The 15,336-nt window shown below is 45.0% G+C and overlaps 1 protein-coding gene across 5 annotated transcripts in view; it reads left to right on the forward strand.

Annotated features, from left to right (window-relative positions):
- Window positions 1–3,537: 3,537 nt before the first annotated feature.
- Window positions 3,538–15,336, forward strand: part of SENP2 (SUMO specific peptidase 2) — a 49,345-nt gene continuing 37,546 nt past the window's right edge. Inside the window, exon 1 of one of the 5 annotated variants that reach the window (XM_039488128.1) lies at window positions 3,538–3,606. Coding sequence is in view for 3 of the 5 variants with exons in the window: in XM_039488124.1 (XP_039344058.1) it covers window positions 7,671–7,771 (101 nt within the window). In the remaining 2 variants the exon portion in view is untranslated. Of the gene's footprint in view, window positions 3,627–4,833; window positions 4,884–7,616; window positions 7,772–15,336 lie in introns of those variants that run through there. The other 4 variants (XM_039488129.1, XM_039488126.1, XM_039488127.1 and 1 more) reach the window with 4 other exon arrangements.

Here is a 15,336-nt window from a genome sequence, read left to right on the forward strand (position 1 = left end):
CATCTAGCCAGTTACCCCCATTTTGTAGTTGTGCATTTGACTTTTCCTTCCTAAATTAAGTACCTTGGACTTGCCTTTATTGAATTTCATCCTGTTGATTTCAGACCAGTTCTCTAATTTGTCAAAGTCACTTTGAATTCTAATCCTGTCATCCAAAGTGTTTGCCACCCTTCCCAGTTTGGTGTCATCACATATTTTATAGGCATACTCTCCACTCCATTATCCAACTCATTAATTAAAATATTGAATAGTACCAGACCCAGAAGTGACTGACTACTTCAACTAGTGAAAGGCATCTCTACAAATCTAAAATCACAAGGCAATAGCTGATGTAGAACAGCCATCTGGTAACCATTTTCCATATGTGCAACATGCAGATAATGCCTGAAAGAGGTAAGAAAACCAGTAACAAGAGATTTTCCCATTTCCCCATTAAATTCTATTTATTTCATTCACCTTGGCTGCACAGTTTAGAGCAAATGATCAGCTAGCACGCATTTATCAGAATTTGAAACATTTCTGGTCATGGGACACCGAATGGAAGTTGAATTAAAAGTATTATGCAGAAGTGTGAAACTAATATCTAAATCTGTATGATATCTATGAATCTTATAGAATTTGTCAGTGTCAATAATAATCTACTTTTCAGACTTGGTTACTTAACAAGTAATGAGGAAGCCATGTTCGTGGACAGACAAGCACATGTATGCAAAATTTGACAAGTATCAGAATTTCAGTTAGGAAATACTGAAGAAGCAATATCACTGTTTGTATGCAAAGCACCGCCTACATGAAGGAAATGATGATGTAAGTCACTCATAACAATTCAACCATAGCTCATGTTTTTATAATCCCTTCCTGGTCATTTTGGAGGCAGAGATGCTCCTCACATTCGAAACAGAGGTTGTCAGGGCTCCTCCATCCAAAATGTAACAACCAGGGAAGGAAATCTCTACATTAAGACTAAGATTAAAGCATCATAATTCTTTTCCCTTTTAAATTAAGTTAGAGATCTAGAAAAAAATAATTGACTCATTGGAGATGAATAATCATGACACACTCGTTTGCATTTGTGGTGGGACTGGTTAGCATTCTTCCAGACCTCATTGCCATGTACAGGAGGTAAACAGAAACTTACTGAATTGAGATATGAACATTTTCAGTCAGTCATGATGCTGGGTTATTCTGTGATCTCAATTTGTATTATAGCTGATAGAACGTGCCAGCTGATCAGAATACTGGATGACTGGTTTCCTGAAAAACCATGAGATTATTAATAAAAGTATTAGATTTTAAAATCTGTTATTAGAAGGAAAGCTATTTCTGAGGTCTTCCCAACAGTTCATTGTCTTGTATCTGCTTCTATGAAGGCTCTTCTGGGAAGTGGGAGTCAGTCTGTGCTATTTTTCAGTGTTACCAGCAGGCCTCATTGTCCTTCTTTCACTCCCCCCCATCCTTTCCTACAAATATTGCACCTCTTTTACATGAATGCAGTCAGCGCTTCGGAAGGGGCATCCCTTTCCATGTGACTATGCCAGGGCAGCAGCACTCCAGTTGAAGAGAGAAATCCAGTCTTATTGCGAGAATTCCAGTTAGCCAATACAGCCTGTCATGGCAGTGACACAAAGTGAGCTGTGCTGCCGCAGGAACAGTACTGTCATGGATAAGGGATTTTCTGCTTTGCAGAAGCACATGACAAGCCTACAGAAGTGCAGCTCTTTAGTCACATAATGGGCAATAGTCATTCTAATACATAAGCAATGAAATTTTTGCATTTTTCTGTGTCAAATCCAGTATTTAGGAAGACACAGAAAGCCATTACCTCTTTTCCTATATTCTCAAATTTTGGAATAACTTGTCTCACAAAATTCTCCTACTATAAGAATACTTATTCTTTATAACAAAAGCTATGCTAAAGGCATTTGTGAACGTCATCACTGGATAATGAATATGAATATGATCAGACTAAACTCCCGTCTTTCAACAAACCTACATCCTAATCCCATAAAGGCGTTGTCACAGTCTGTACCCTTGCATTTACCCCTTGCACACTGTTGTAATAATCTTTGTACAAGGTTTTCCTTGGGAGGTATCATTTGAAAACTCATAATTTGCTGATCATTATTGTCCTGGTAAAATATGTGTGGCACTGTTGTATGTAAATTTATGAGATTCCACTGTATGGTGTTACTAAAACATGTTCCAAGTCTGGGGGGTGGGTGGCCAAATCAGTTCCTCAGAGACAAGGGCAAGCTGACAACTCAGCCAGGTATGGGGGGAGGGATAGCTCAGAGGTTTGAGCATTGGCCTGCTAAACCCAGGGTTGTGAGCTTGGGCAAAATCTGGGGCAAAATCAGTTAGGGATCTGGGGCAAAATCAGTACTTGGTCCTGCTAGTGAAGGCAGGAGGATGAATTCAATGACCTTTCAGGGTACCTTCCAATTCTATGAGATAGGCACATCTCCATATACTAAGCCCAAATGGGACCTCACCTGCTAAGTGGCTATTCATTGGCAGGAAAAGGGATATGAGTGAAAAAATCTAAATATTAGCAAGGAAACAGCATGGAGTTCTCATCTACACAGTCTGCCTGTCACCATGGTCCCAGATGAAGATGCTTCTCAAAGGAGGGAGTGGACTATAAAAAGGAGAGGTAGATCCACTCCCACCCCCATCCTGATTTTTCACACTTGGTCACCTTAGATGAAGAACATGGAGCTGCAGCAGGTGCAGATGTGGGCTGGGCTGGGTCAGGCAGGACTCAGAATTAATGAATTAGAATGTTGGGGTTTGGGGAGAAGCTGGAAGCTCTGTGCCATGGGGCAGAGTCCCTGACCATGTGCTGGGGACAGCTGGCAGCATGGCAACACTCTCTCTCTCACACACGCACATACACAGGGGAGAGCAGGCAGCATGGTAACTATCTCACACACACACACACACACTGGCTGGGGGGAGGGCAGGGGGAATTCAAAAATGAAAAGACAGACCCGAGACCATATTTCAATCTTTTAAAATCCATCTCCTGCTTTGGGGGCCAATCTTGTGGTTAATGAGGGATCTGACTCCTGGCATGTGAACTTCTGGGGCTGGCCATGCAGAGGATAGGAGCTAAGCAGAGAAAATCCAGAGCAGAAGCCTGCAAGAGGGAAAGAATCTTTGTGCCCAGAGTTGCTGAGCAATGTCTGTTCCTGAGTTTTTACCTTGTGTTCATTACAGTTGTTTGTATTTTTTCTGGATGATTTTGGCCTTCAATCCTTCAGTTTGCTGAATTTGCAGTTGTCTTGGTCAGTGTCAAAGGTCAATGCACACTTCTCAAGGGCTTAACCTGACCAAGGCAACTGAAAAGGCAATAAAGGCAGTGAGAAAATGAGATTTAAAGCCTGTCAGAGTTTGTCAGTGTTGCCTGACACTGCTCTCTTCCCCATGAGCAGGGGCTAGTTGGAAGCTGCATAAGAAGGGGTTAATTGAATTAAAACTGCCTTGCTGCTGGATCATTAACACAGCTGACTTAAAGGAAGTGGAGGCTGCTCTTTCCTGGGAGGGGAGGCTTTATAATAGGTTCAGCTGTTTGGGAGGAGCCTTGGGGGCAGGCATTCTGTAGAAGTGAGTTGGAAGCATGTACTGTGAGTAACTGCAGTGGTGGGAAATAGTGTGGTTGAGGTTGAGCAGAGTCCAGGTGTGGTGACTGAAGGGCCAAACTTTAAGCCTCTCCTGGAGTGTGATGCTCCATGCAAATTATTTAATGAACTGATTTGTGTATCAGCACAAACTTCTCATTTTAAAAGTGTGGTAGTAGCAGTGATGAAAGGACAGGTGTTGCCTTGGCAGGCCTGGTAGATGAAGTCATCTGTCTGTAGGGCAAGCTTCCAACACCTGTGACCCCTGCCAGTGTGCCTGGGTAGGGTATGGGAGAGGACTTACCCTATGGGTAACTGGGGTCCTGTAGTCTTCATGGCCCATGAAGTTCTTGGCCTCTCTGCTAATAGGAGAGTGGTGGTGAGTCTATGCTGCAGGAACTGGACTGGCCCTAGTGCACTCACTTCATCCATGGCTACTAAACAGCCAGTTGAGGAGAACACTTTGTAATCACTCCTGAACTGGGCTAGATTCGAAGTGGTGTTATACTGGTGAAAAGCTTTATAGATCATTAGCAGCATTAGATGAGCCTTTCCTAACTTGATTGATTGACTTTACAACCTTAATAATGTCCTTTTTAATGCAGCTTTTCAGTGTAACTTCTTGGCTTTTATTACAGTGAAAAGATTAAAAAACAAATTACATTATGTGCAACTGTAACTCCCTCCACACCTAGCATGCTGGTTTGGAGCTTCACCCATCAGCACAGATGTCTGTCCCTTGGACTACCAGGCTAACTATGCTGCCTGGGAGCAGGAGGCTGTTCTTATGTGAAACTATCCACTAGAGGAGGATGCATAAATTTACTGTTTCAGTGTGTTATGTAAGCATGAGTAGCCCATTTTACTGACTTTCTAGCTAAGAAGACATGGGCTGTCCTTTCTGAGAGGCAGTGTAGTTCACTGGAGGGAATTTGAGTTTACTGTATTCAAAGACCTGGCTTCTGTTCCCTGCTTGGTTAATTCTCAATGGTATATGAGCTGTTAGTAACATTTGGGAAGGATACTTGCTTACCACCAGTCAGTAAAAATGAGATTAGTGCTCCTGCCTCTGTGTGCTGCATGTTCCCCTAGGCTGTTTAAAAGCTATTGTAATGAGGAAGCAGCAGGATCATCATCCCTTTTGTCTGTGTGAGCTCTGTGTGACCTGATGAAGCGAGACACCAGGACATATGCACAGGATGACCTATAATGTTGAGGAGGTTTTAGTATGGTGGCAGAAAACTGTTGTGCCAACTGTGGATGGTAAGTTGTGATCTTCAACAGCGTAGAACTGTTTCAAATCTAAATAGATGTTCATGAGGACAGAAAAATGCATCTCTCCCTGCCAGACCTCTCAGTCCTGCTGCAAAACAGTTCTTGTCCACTTTTCATACAGAAGGTGTCAGGCACCCTTAAGATAGGGATTGCTACTGCTTCCCCATAATCACCTTTTCCCATGGGGGCGCCAGCAGGGGTTGAACTTATGCTTTCCAGCTCTGATGCATAGACTTTCTTCCACTTCAGCTACAACATTGGTGGAAACAGTCTGTTTGCAATGTGAACCAGCCTGTAGCGGGGCACATACTTTACCAGTGGGATTTATAATTCTTTGAGATAGCATCCGTACTGAGTTCTTTTCCTGCAAAGGGGGTGTGCTGTAGTATCTAGAGAAGCACAACCAAACACACTCTGGTACAACTGCACTGAAAGGGAGTGTGGCAAAATGTTGGAGAGCTGCAGCGGTCACAGTAGTGTATGGGTTTCTGTTCCTGAAGTGACCTTGTGCAAGTTCTTACACCATCTGTAAATGGGTGGAGGATAGCTGCCTCACTTAAGGTAGCCTTGCTTAAGAAGCACTGTGGAGTGCACAAACACTAATAGCAGTCAGTAGAAGAACTGGGACAAGAACTCATAGCCTTCTGACTTCTACAGGATGTGTGTGTAGAGAAAGTATCCCTCTAAGATGTATCACCTTTCCCCTGAGATGTTGGCAGGAGTGCCAGAGGTGTCAAATACATCTGGGTGACTCTGTTTGAGACTATGGTGTTCTTTGCAACTAAGGAGTGATATTGGTTAAGGTTTCAAGTGCCTGCAGCCTTGTGTGGGGAGGGCTGGAGGAAATTATGCCTACTTACAAAGACAAAACATCCCAAGAAAAATGAGTTTCCTAGCTATGAAAACAAGAGAATATACTGCCTAGTGTGTGTGTATAGAATGGCAAACCTGTATTACTACTACTGATGAAACTCAAACATTAAGGTTCCCACAGTAATGTTAACCGTACCACATTACACATTATACAGTATATTTAAATACTATTGTGTGCAATGGCTGTGGGAACTTTAACTGTGCATGTGCAGCCAGTACTCTATTTTATTTTTATGTACAATGTTAACAACTTATAATGGCTTCTAAATGAGCTGTAACAACTCTGGAGTCACTGTGGACAGTTTGAGGGAAGCCGGCTTTAAAAAGAGTTTGAATTAACAAAGAGCTAATACCGGAAGTATGACCCCTAAAGTGGAAGTCATAATACTATGGCTATTTTATATAATCATATTATGACCTCATCTGAAATATTGCAAGAAGTTCTGGCCAGCTCTTAAACAGGATGTAGTAGACTAGAGAAGGTCAGTTCAAATAATTAGAGGCTGTACAGGCTACCACTCTGTAATCAGCCCAATTCAGGTTGCCAGTGGAGGACCTTGATCACCAAAAGTCACAAGCACTTATCAGATTAAGCTGAAGGATCACCTCTTAGCTTAATATGTTTCATGGCTCAACCATGAGCAGGAGGCATGATTGTACACATCACTGGTATGCTCTACTCGGTAATGGATTACTGCTAGATTAGCTGTATTACATTTTGCAAAGTAGACATATGATGCACATAGGCTCCACAGAAACTCTTGCTGCAGTTCTTGTCCATCATGCCAGTTGTGCAGTAGAGAAGCCCCATTACTTGAGCACCTCTCTAGTTACAGGAAAAAATGACAGAGAAGCAACAGCCTCTTCAGAAGTAAGATTGCAACCACATGTTCAGAAAAGGCTATTTTATGTTTACCTTTGACCCTCCCCACAGAAATATAATGAAAAGAACTCATGCTTTCAGATTTTTTAGAGTTATTCCTAACTGAATAGTAGATATTTTTCTGAAAAATTGTCAAATTGACTTAAAAAGGCTAATTTTTGAAGCTTTGAGGTGGGAGGGGTAACATCCATTATTGGACCAATGTCTGTTGGGGAGAGAGATTAGTGTAAGAGCTTCCATAGAGCTCTTCTGCAGGTAATTTTTGAAGTATTTAACACTTTCACTCTTCTTAAGATCCCATGAAATCAGTCACAAAATTGGACTTTACTGACTCCCCTTTGGTTGGTATGCTGTTTAATGCAGATGTGGAACCACCCTGGTAAGAGCTTTGTAAATAACAATAGATACACTACGGGGACTCTTCGCACTAACCCAAGCAACAGGCAATGTTCAAGGACTAGAAGGTAAAACGTTTAAGACGACTAGTATCTGAAAACTAGGTATGACTCTTTGCCATTGACACTGATGGAGCAAAGAGCTGTTGGGAAGACGGGGGTGTGCACGTGCTGGGGGAAGAGTGTGCAATGCATGCACCGGGGGGGGGGGGGTGCTGGGGGAAGGGTGTGCATGCGGGGTGGGGGGTGAGGCCAGGGGAAGGTAAGGGTGGACGGATTGTGGGCGTGCTCATAGCGGCGGCAAGGGAGAGCGGTGACCTGACTCGACCAGGGGCTGGGCGCCGGGGTCGGGGACGGACTGGGTGCGGAGCACGGCTTGCCCCGCCCGGGGCCTGAGGCGCGCGCTCCCACAGCAAAGGTGACGCAGAGGCTGGCGGCGCTCTATCCCCGCCCCTCCCTTCTCTCCCCCAATCACAGCCGAAGAGGGCATTGCTGGGCGGGGCGACCTCGCGCAGGTAGAGGAGATGCGGGGGCAGGCTAGCAGCGCGCCGCCGCTGGGCTCTGCCCGTGACGTCACGCAGTCGCGGGGATTAGACGCAGTTCCGCCTCCGCTGGCTGAGGCCTATGTACAAATGGCTGGTGGAAGCGCTGCGCTCCCTGCTCTTCCCCAGCGGCCCCCGCCCGGACACGCCGCCCCGCACCCCGCGGAAGAGACGGTACCACAGGTCAGTGAGTCCCGCTGATTGGCGGATGCTCCGGGGCTCGACGGGCGGTTCTGCGGCCCCCCGGCACCGCGCACTGGACCCTGGCAGGGGAGGGGCCGGGGGCTTGGTCTGGCTTGGGCCTGTTCCGTGCTCGAGCCCCAGCCCCAGCCTGAGCCGTCGGCATGGGAACGGACGCGGAGGCTGCTGTTGTACCGAGAGTCGGACGCCAGCGCAGCGTCTGCTGCTGCAGCGCCCTGGAGCTGCCGCCTGCGCCCGGCCGGGTCTGCTCCCCACCGCCAGGGGCCCCTGCTGGAGCAGGGAGCGGGTTTGCTGCGCCGTGGCGCGCCGTGCTGCAGCCTGGCACCCCAGCCTGGAGCCTGTCCGCCTTCAGCCTCACACCCAGACCCTGCATAATCGAAATAGCAAAGCCTCTTGCTTCTGCCGGGCTTGGGATGCACTTACTCCAGCTTCTCTAGGGCTGTAATATTCCTAAGGTGGCCCTGCCCAGACATCCCGCAGCCGCTTCCCATCGACTTCACCAAAACCAGCAAACCGCCCAGCTTCTCGTGGGGACCCCCCCCCCCAATTCTTTGTGGTTGCATGTAATTTGCTTCCCACATTCACTGATTCATGGAATGTATTTGAAAATGTTGTTTAACAGACATTTGAACTTCCTCATGTTGAGCTAATATAGGTGACCTAATGATGACCTAAATAAGGTCCTAAATAGTTGATCTGCCATTGGTATGGGGAGAACTGTCCGACTATCTTTCATGAAGGCAAACATGGCTTATGAGTTTGGGGGTGGAGATACTCAATATGCTAGGCATATACCTATGTCTGACTGTCTAATTGCTCTGAAGGTGAAAGCAATTATTTTGTGAATTCCCAGAGTTGGAGAATACATTGTAAAGAATATGATAAGCTCTACAAGGTTTAATTCATGTTTGTTTAAAAAACTTTATAGCAGAAGGTTATTTTGGAATGTTTGGCAATTAAATCAATTACGTTCCTATTCAACTTGAAATCTAAATAGGAATACTGTATTTAGTTTGACTACCTTTAAGAACTTGAACAGGTGTTCCCTGTTGCTCTTATGGTTTTACTCTTATTTTGAAAAATGTTTTCACTCTCTTATTGCTGTGTGTAAGACCTAACAAATAAAAATAGGAACTGACTGTATAGAGGAAACAATGATACTGACTGGACACAAAACTATCAAAAACACAAGTGATACAACTGAAAAGTGGTGGGGTTTTTTTTTTTTGTACTTCAGTTATCATAATCTTGGATGTTAGGTGGTAAATCATCTGACAGATGTGACTTTGAAATTGTTGGTGTCCCGTTGACTAGAAGTGTTAGACTGCTAGCCTCAAAGTGTTTACTGGGAACTACATAATTTTTTTTTCTGCTGAGAATTTTTGGTTGTCGTCTTTGACCTTGTGTATATTTGCTCCTTGATCATCTTTACCCTTCAAAATAATGGTTGGTTAAACTAACAGTCTTGTTCACTCTAGTCCCACTCCTGCAGTGAACCATGAAGAAAGCCTTATGTGCATAACCTGTGCAGACTAACCTAGACACTAACTCCGTAAAAAGTGACTGATTGGCAGTATGAGAAATTGAACCATTGAGAAGCAAAAGACTCTGGTCCATAGGATACTATCTAGTGCTTTATTTTGTTTGCTTTAAATATGTCAAAAGGGGGGAGGTTTGAAATATCACTGTCACAAACCTTTTCCCCCTAATATTCAGCCTGAACTAGATCTTTAATCTTATTAATTGCAATTATATCCCCTTGTACTGCTCATTCTCCTTCCTTTTGTGTTAAGTTTCCCAGTGTCTGAAAGATTTGATCATATCTGTTTACTTAGGAGTCCTATGCAACATTACTTATTTAGGAGGGAAGATTAAAAACGTTTTTCTCTCTGTATGCCGCCCCGCTCCCCCTAACTCTTATTACTTTTTTCAGAATTTCCTTCAGTTTGTCCTTTTGGCATTTACCTCAGTATCAGAAAGCAGTATTCTGGCTGGGGTCAAGCCAGAGCACTGTAGAAAGGGACAGTTGCCTCCTGCTCTGTCCTGATGCACTTGACTATAAAATGCAAAGTTGTATTATTCTTTACTGCTGTATTGTATTGCAAACATGGGCCCACTTTTCTGTCCATAACCCTTAGTTGTCTGTTAACCTTACTGCTTCCTAATGTTCTCTCTCCAACTGAATCTGTGTTAATCTTGTTTTTCTTTAGTTTTTGATGTTAAACTTCATTTTCAGTCCTGCTCTGGGGAAGTAGCAAGACTGGTGTGTGTAATAGGAGAAGAAATTCCTGCATATCCACAATCCTGTGCTGATTTTAAACTCCTGACTTTTGAGTTCATGACGCTGTCCAGGCCCAAGGTTACAGCACCTCCAATTTTGAGCTAAGCTTTTATACTTCACCTGTCACTTTAGTTTCTGAGTCATGTTTCTTCTTCCAAAAGTAGTAGTATGGAAGAAGCATCTGACTTCTGTTAGAAATGGAAGCTTTGGAGAAGTTTAAGAAAAGTATAACTCCAGGAACCTAACTTTCCTATTTATTTTGAAATAAGTGATATTAACACTGTACTCAACTTCAGAGAACCAACTGGAACCGGGAATACTAGTTTCAATGTTCACTGTTTATACTCTCTTAAGACCTTGGCTTTCACAGGCCCTGCAGATACCTGTTTCATAGTCTGATTAGGAAGACTCAAGTTTTCTCAGATTGTACTATGGCAATTTGTATTCAGGTCCATTGTGAGTAGGGCATTTCCCAGAATATTCAGACATTTGGTAGAGCCAGTTGTAGCTCCGATTAGTATGCTGGTTAAGGAAAAAGGATCCACATGCATTCTTGAGTCCAGCATTTTCTAGTGTCCTCAGCGGCTTACCAAGTAAGCAAGAGGACTTGTGCAGAGAGACGTGGCTTTTGACAAGTTCAGAATTTGAACTCTAAGGGTATGTCTACACTACAGGATTATTCCGAATTTACATAAACCGGTTTAGCAAAATAGAATGTATAAAATCGAGTGCACGCGGCCACACTAAACACATTAAATCGGTGGTGTGCGTCCACGGTTCGAGGCTAGCGTCAATTTCTGGAGCGTTGCACTGTGGGTAGCTATTCCGTAGCTATCCCATAGTTCCCGCAGCCTCCCCCGCCCCTTGGAATTTCCGGGTTGAGATCCCAGTGCCTGATGGGGCAAAAATCATTGTCGCGGGTGGTTCTGGGTAAATGTCGTCAGTCACTCCTTCCTCTGGGAAAGCAACGGCAGACAAGCATTTCGCGGCTTTTTTCCCTGGATTGCCCTGGCAGATGCCATAGCATAGAAATCATGGAGCCTGTTTTGCCTTTTGTGACTGTCACCGTATGTGTACTAGATGCCGCTGACAGAGGCGATTCAGCAGCGCTACACAGCAGCATGCTTTTGCTTTTGCACGACAGCAGAGATGGTTACCAGCCATACTGTACCATCTACCATACCATAAATTGGTAATAAGATGATCATGGCTGCCAGTCCTTTTGCACTGCACTATTTGCTGCTGTCATAAATTGGGAATGACTCCCTGAGTCAATGCCTCCTTTTTGGTATCTAAAAATAGAATCAGTCCTACCTAGAATATGGGCAAGTGTACTAGAGAACCACTGTATCATAGAACCAGAGAGCACAGCTGCTCTGTGTCAGATCCTGCAGAAATTATGAGCTGTATGCTATTCACAGGGGGTTGCTCCTGCAACAACCCCACCTGTTGATTCCGTTCTTCCCCCAGCCTTCCTGGGCTACCGTAGCATTGTCCCCCCACTTGTGTGATGACACAATGACTTGTTAGTGAGAAATGAGTGGAAGGCAGCCTCCAGCTGCTATGATAGTCCAGACAGGACATTAAGCAGTGTGTAGGAGAGGAGCCCAGCATCCCGCTGCTAGTCCAGGGGCAATTGAATCTTTTCTTTACACATGAAGGGTGGGGGCTGATGGAGCTCAGCCCCCTGTTGCTATGATGAAGACGGTTACCAGCCATACTGCACCATCTACCAGGAAAAATTAGGGGCAGGCATCCTTGATCGACCTAACTGATGCTAGTCGGCATGGTTACCAGTCCTTTTGCACTGCCCCATGTGCCAATAGGCTGATGATGACGATGGATATCAGTCTTATTGTACCATCAGCCACCCATGGCGGGGGGGAGCAAGGATGTTGGTGTTGAGTGCTGCAGCATCGCGTCTATCTGCAGCATTCAGTAAAGATAGGGTGACATGTAAAAGAGTCGAGAGGATTGTTTTCCCTTTCACTTCTGGGGGTGGGTGGGTGAGGGGGGGTGCGTAAATTGCCGAGCTATGCCCTGACCCACCGCGGACACTGTTTTTGACCCTAGAAGCATTTGGAGCTCAGCCAAGAATGCAAATGCTTTTCGGATACTGCAGGAACTGTGGGATAGCTTGAGTCCTCCAGTCCATGAGCGTCCATTTGATTCTTTGGCTTTCCGTTACGCTTGTCACGCAGCAGTGCGCTGACTCCCTGCTATGGCGTCTGTCTGGAGATTTTTTAAAAATGATTTTGAATTTCGTCTTCTGTAACGGAGCGCTGATAGAACAGATTTGCCTGCCCATACAGCGATCACATCCGCATGGTCCATGCGGGAGCTCTTTCTTTATTTTGATTTTTAACTGCATCGCCACACGTGCTGATCGGAGCTCCACGCTGGGCAAACAGGAAATATTCAAAAGTTCGCGGGGCTTTTCCTGTCTACCTGACCACTGCATCCAAGTTCAGATTGCTGTCCAGAGCGGTCAGTGGTGCACTGTGGGATACCACCCAGAGGCCAATACCGTCGATTTGCGGCCACGCTAACCCTAATCCGATATGGTAATTCCGATACTAGCGCTACTCCTCTCATTAGGGAGGAGTACAGAAACCGGTTTAAAGAGCCTTTTATATCGATATAAAGGGCCTCTCAGTGTGGACGGGTGTGGCGTTAAATCGGTTTTACGCTCCTAAAACCGGTTTAAACGCTTAGTGTAGACCAGGCCTTACGCTCTACAGACTTAACACATTTGGAAGTACTGATTGATGTGGTCAAAGGATACTCTTTTCAAAAAGTATTGAAGCCTGAAGATGTGATTGTTAGAGCCCTGGCAAATCTGTGGATATCTGCTTTATATCCATGGATGTGGATATCCATGGATCACTTGTGTGGATTGGATGTGGATACAAACTTTGTATCAATGGTGGTGATAGCATCAAGATGAAAATAACATGAGGCCTCTTCCAAAGTTTGTCCCGTGATTGGTCATATTGGAAAACAAGCTTTCAGTTTTGGTAGTTGAGGCCCTTTATCTCTGACAGGATGTGCAGAGCACCTTAAAGAGATCACCATTTTATGTCTGTTCTAGGGGATGCTTAACAAAAAAAGAGCCTAGCCAGCCGGGGCATGAGCTTATCAGACATCAATAGAGGGCTTGGTGGTTAGAGCTGTTTGCTTATCAGCTGTATAACAGGCATGCATCTGGTAGTGCTTCCAGACTTCACTGTGAGCTTCCAGTTCTTAGTATTCAATGCAGCAATAGAATAGATTGGCCATGAAGCTATTACAAGGATCAGTGGTTTTTCTGTTGGAATGTGGTGTTATCCTGACCTAGACTGAGCAGAGAATCCTCTTGCTGGAGAGGGCATTGCAAATCAAAGGAAAATCATTGTGGAGATTGTTCAGGCTCCCTCTCCCTGGTGTACAGATAGCTGAATACCTATATAGTGAGGCCTTGTCTATAGGAGAAAATTTAACTGATTTAATGTAATGTAAATTTAAACCAGTGCGAAAGGCTGAGGTGGCAATTCATTAATTCAGACCAGTCTTATTTTGGTATATCTTGGGTTGTGTAGGAATTGGTTTAGGTTATTTTGAAATAAAGCCACTTTAAACCAAATGAAGCATGCCTATATGGAGGTCTGCATTAGTCTAACCAAAGCAGGTTAAAGATCACACTTTAAATTGTAACTTTCTCACATAGTCAAGGCCCCGAAGTTTTCGGAGTCAGCGTCAAATTTTCCTTCTTACCTGAGGGAAGAACCTCATCCCTGTGGGTAATGAGCAGATGCATGCACACTCATAGAGATGGCCTAAGCAGCTTCTGTATGTTTTCCAGTTTGCTCAGCCAGAAGATTCTACAAAGGTTGAAGTCTATGGCTGAAACCCTAATAATCCCAAATGTAGTAGTGACAAATTCTAAAGTTTCATTAAGTTGCTAGTAAGAAGGCAGTCTGCCTGCTGTTTTGAGAAGCATTTATAATACAGTAATTCCTCACTTAATGTAGTTATGTTCCTGAAAAATGTGACTTTAAGTGAATCTAATTTCCCCATAAGAATTAATGTAAATGGGGGGGGGGGGGTTATATTCCAGGGAAATTTTTTTTGCCAGACAAAAGGCATTATATACATTTTAAACAAGCAATTTAATGTGGTTTAAAACTTATAACAATTTTAAAGATACAATTTAATATTACAGTCGTCATTGCTGAGTATGAAGCAATGGGAGGTGCCCCCGACTTAACCCACACGGGCACAGCCCACTGGCACTGCAGGCAATGAGGCAGACAAGGAGGCTGAAGGTGAAGCATAGGCTAGCAGAAGCACATTGCTCAGCGGCAGCTTCCCCTACTGTGCAAGCACCAGGGCTAGGGGGCTCAACCCTTGGCCTGCCCACTCCAAGCCCCCACCCTTAACCCACCTCTTCCCCTCCCCACCACCTACCCCTTTTCCTCCACAGGCCGTGTCCTCGCTCCTCCACCTTCCCTCCCCTGCCTGCAGCAATCAGCTGGTTTGTGGTCAGGAGGGAGGGGGGAAGAGCAAGCACTGAATGTGCAGGTTCCCCGTCTCCCCTGCCCGTGGCAATCAGCTGGTTTGCGGTGTTCAGGTGAGGGAGGAGGGAGCCTGCATGCCGAGTCCTCGCTCATCTTCCCCTCCCCCCCCCCCCCCCAATCTGATTCCTGAGCACCGCAAACCAGCTGATTGCTGCGGGCAGGAGGAGGGGGGAGCAGGGGGAAGGAGCTGATCCACGGGTCTGCTGGTGGGCGGGAGGCGCTGGAGGAGTGGGGCGTAGGGGGGCTGATGACGGGGCTGCTAGCTGTGGACAAAGCTGGCAGCCAAACGACTAGCGGAGCATTGCACAATTTTAAATGAGCATGTTCTGTAATGGAGCAGGGGCATAAGATCGAAACAATGTTAAGCGAGAGGACGATAAGTGGGGAGTTACTGTACTTTGACTATTAATCTTGCTGCATAGTTACCAAGAGGCAAAAGATGAAATCCTTCAAGGCAAACTTAGAATGTCATTGCTCTATTGGCATCCAAAAACAGAATAACTGCTAAAGCGACAGAGGTCTGTGCTGGTAGGTTTAAACTCCGAGGCTTGAAAGAGGAAGTAAGGGATTAGCTGCACGCCATTTGTTTTTAAAAAAGCAACATAGCAAAACAGTCTCACTTTTTATAAACTGTGACAAGAAATCTGTTTAGGTTGCAAAGTCAAGCATTCAAAAATTAGGAAATGTCAGATTGCTAGAGGGGAGGCGCT

Source organism: Mauremys reevesii, linkage group 9, assembly GCF_016161935.1.
Source record: "Mauremys reevesii isolate NIE-2019 linkage group 9, ASM1616193v1, whole genome shotgun sequence".
In the NCBI taxonomy this organism is placed as follows: Eukaryota; Metazoa; Chordata; order Testudines; family Geoemydidae; genus Mauremys; species Mauremys reevesii.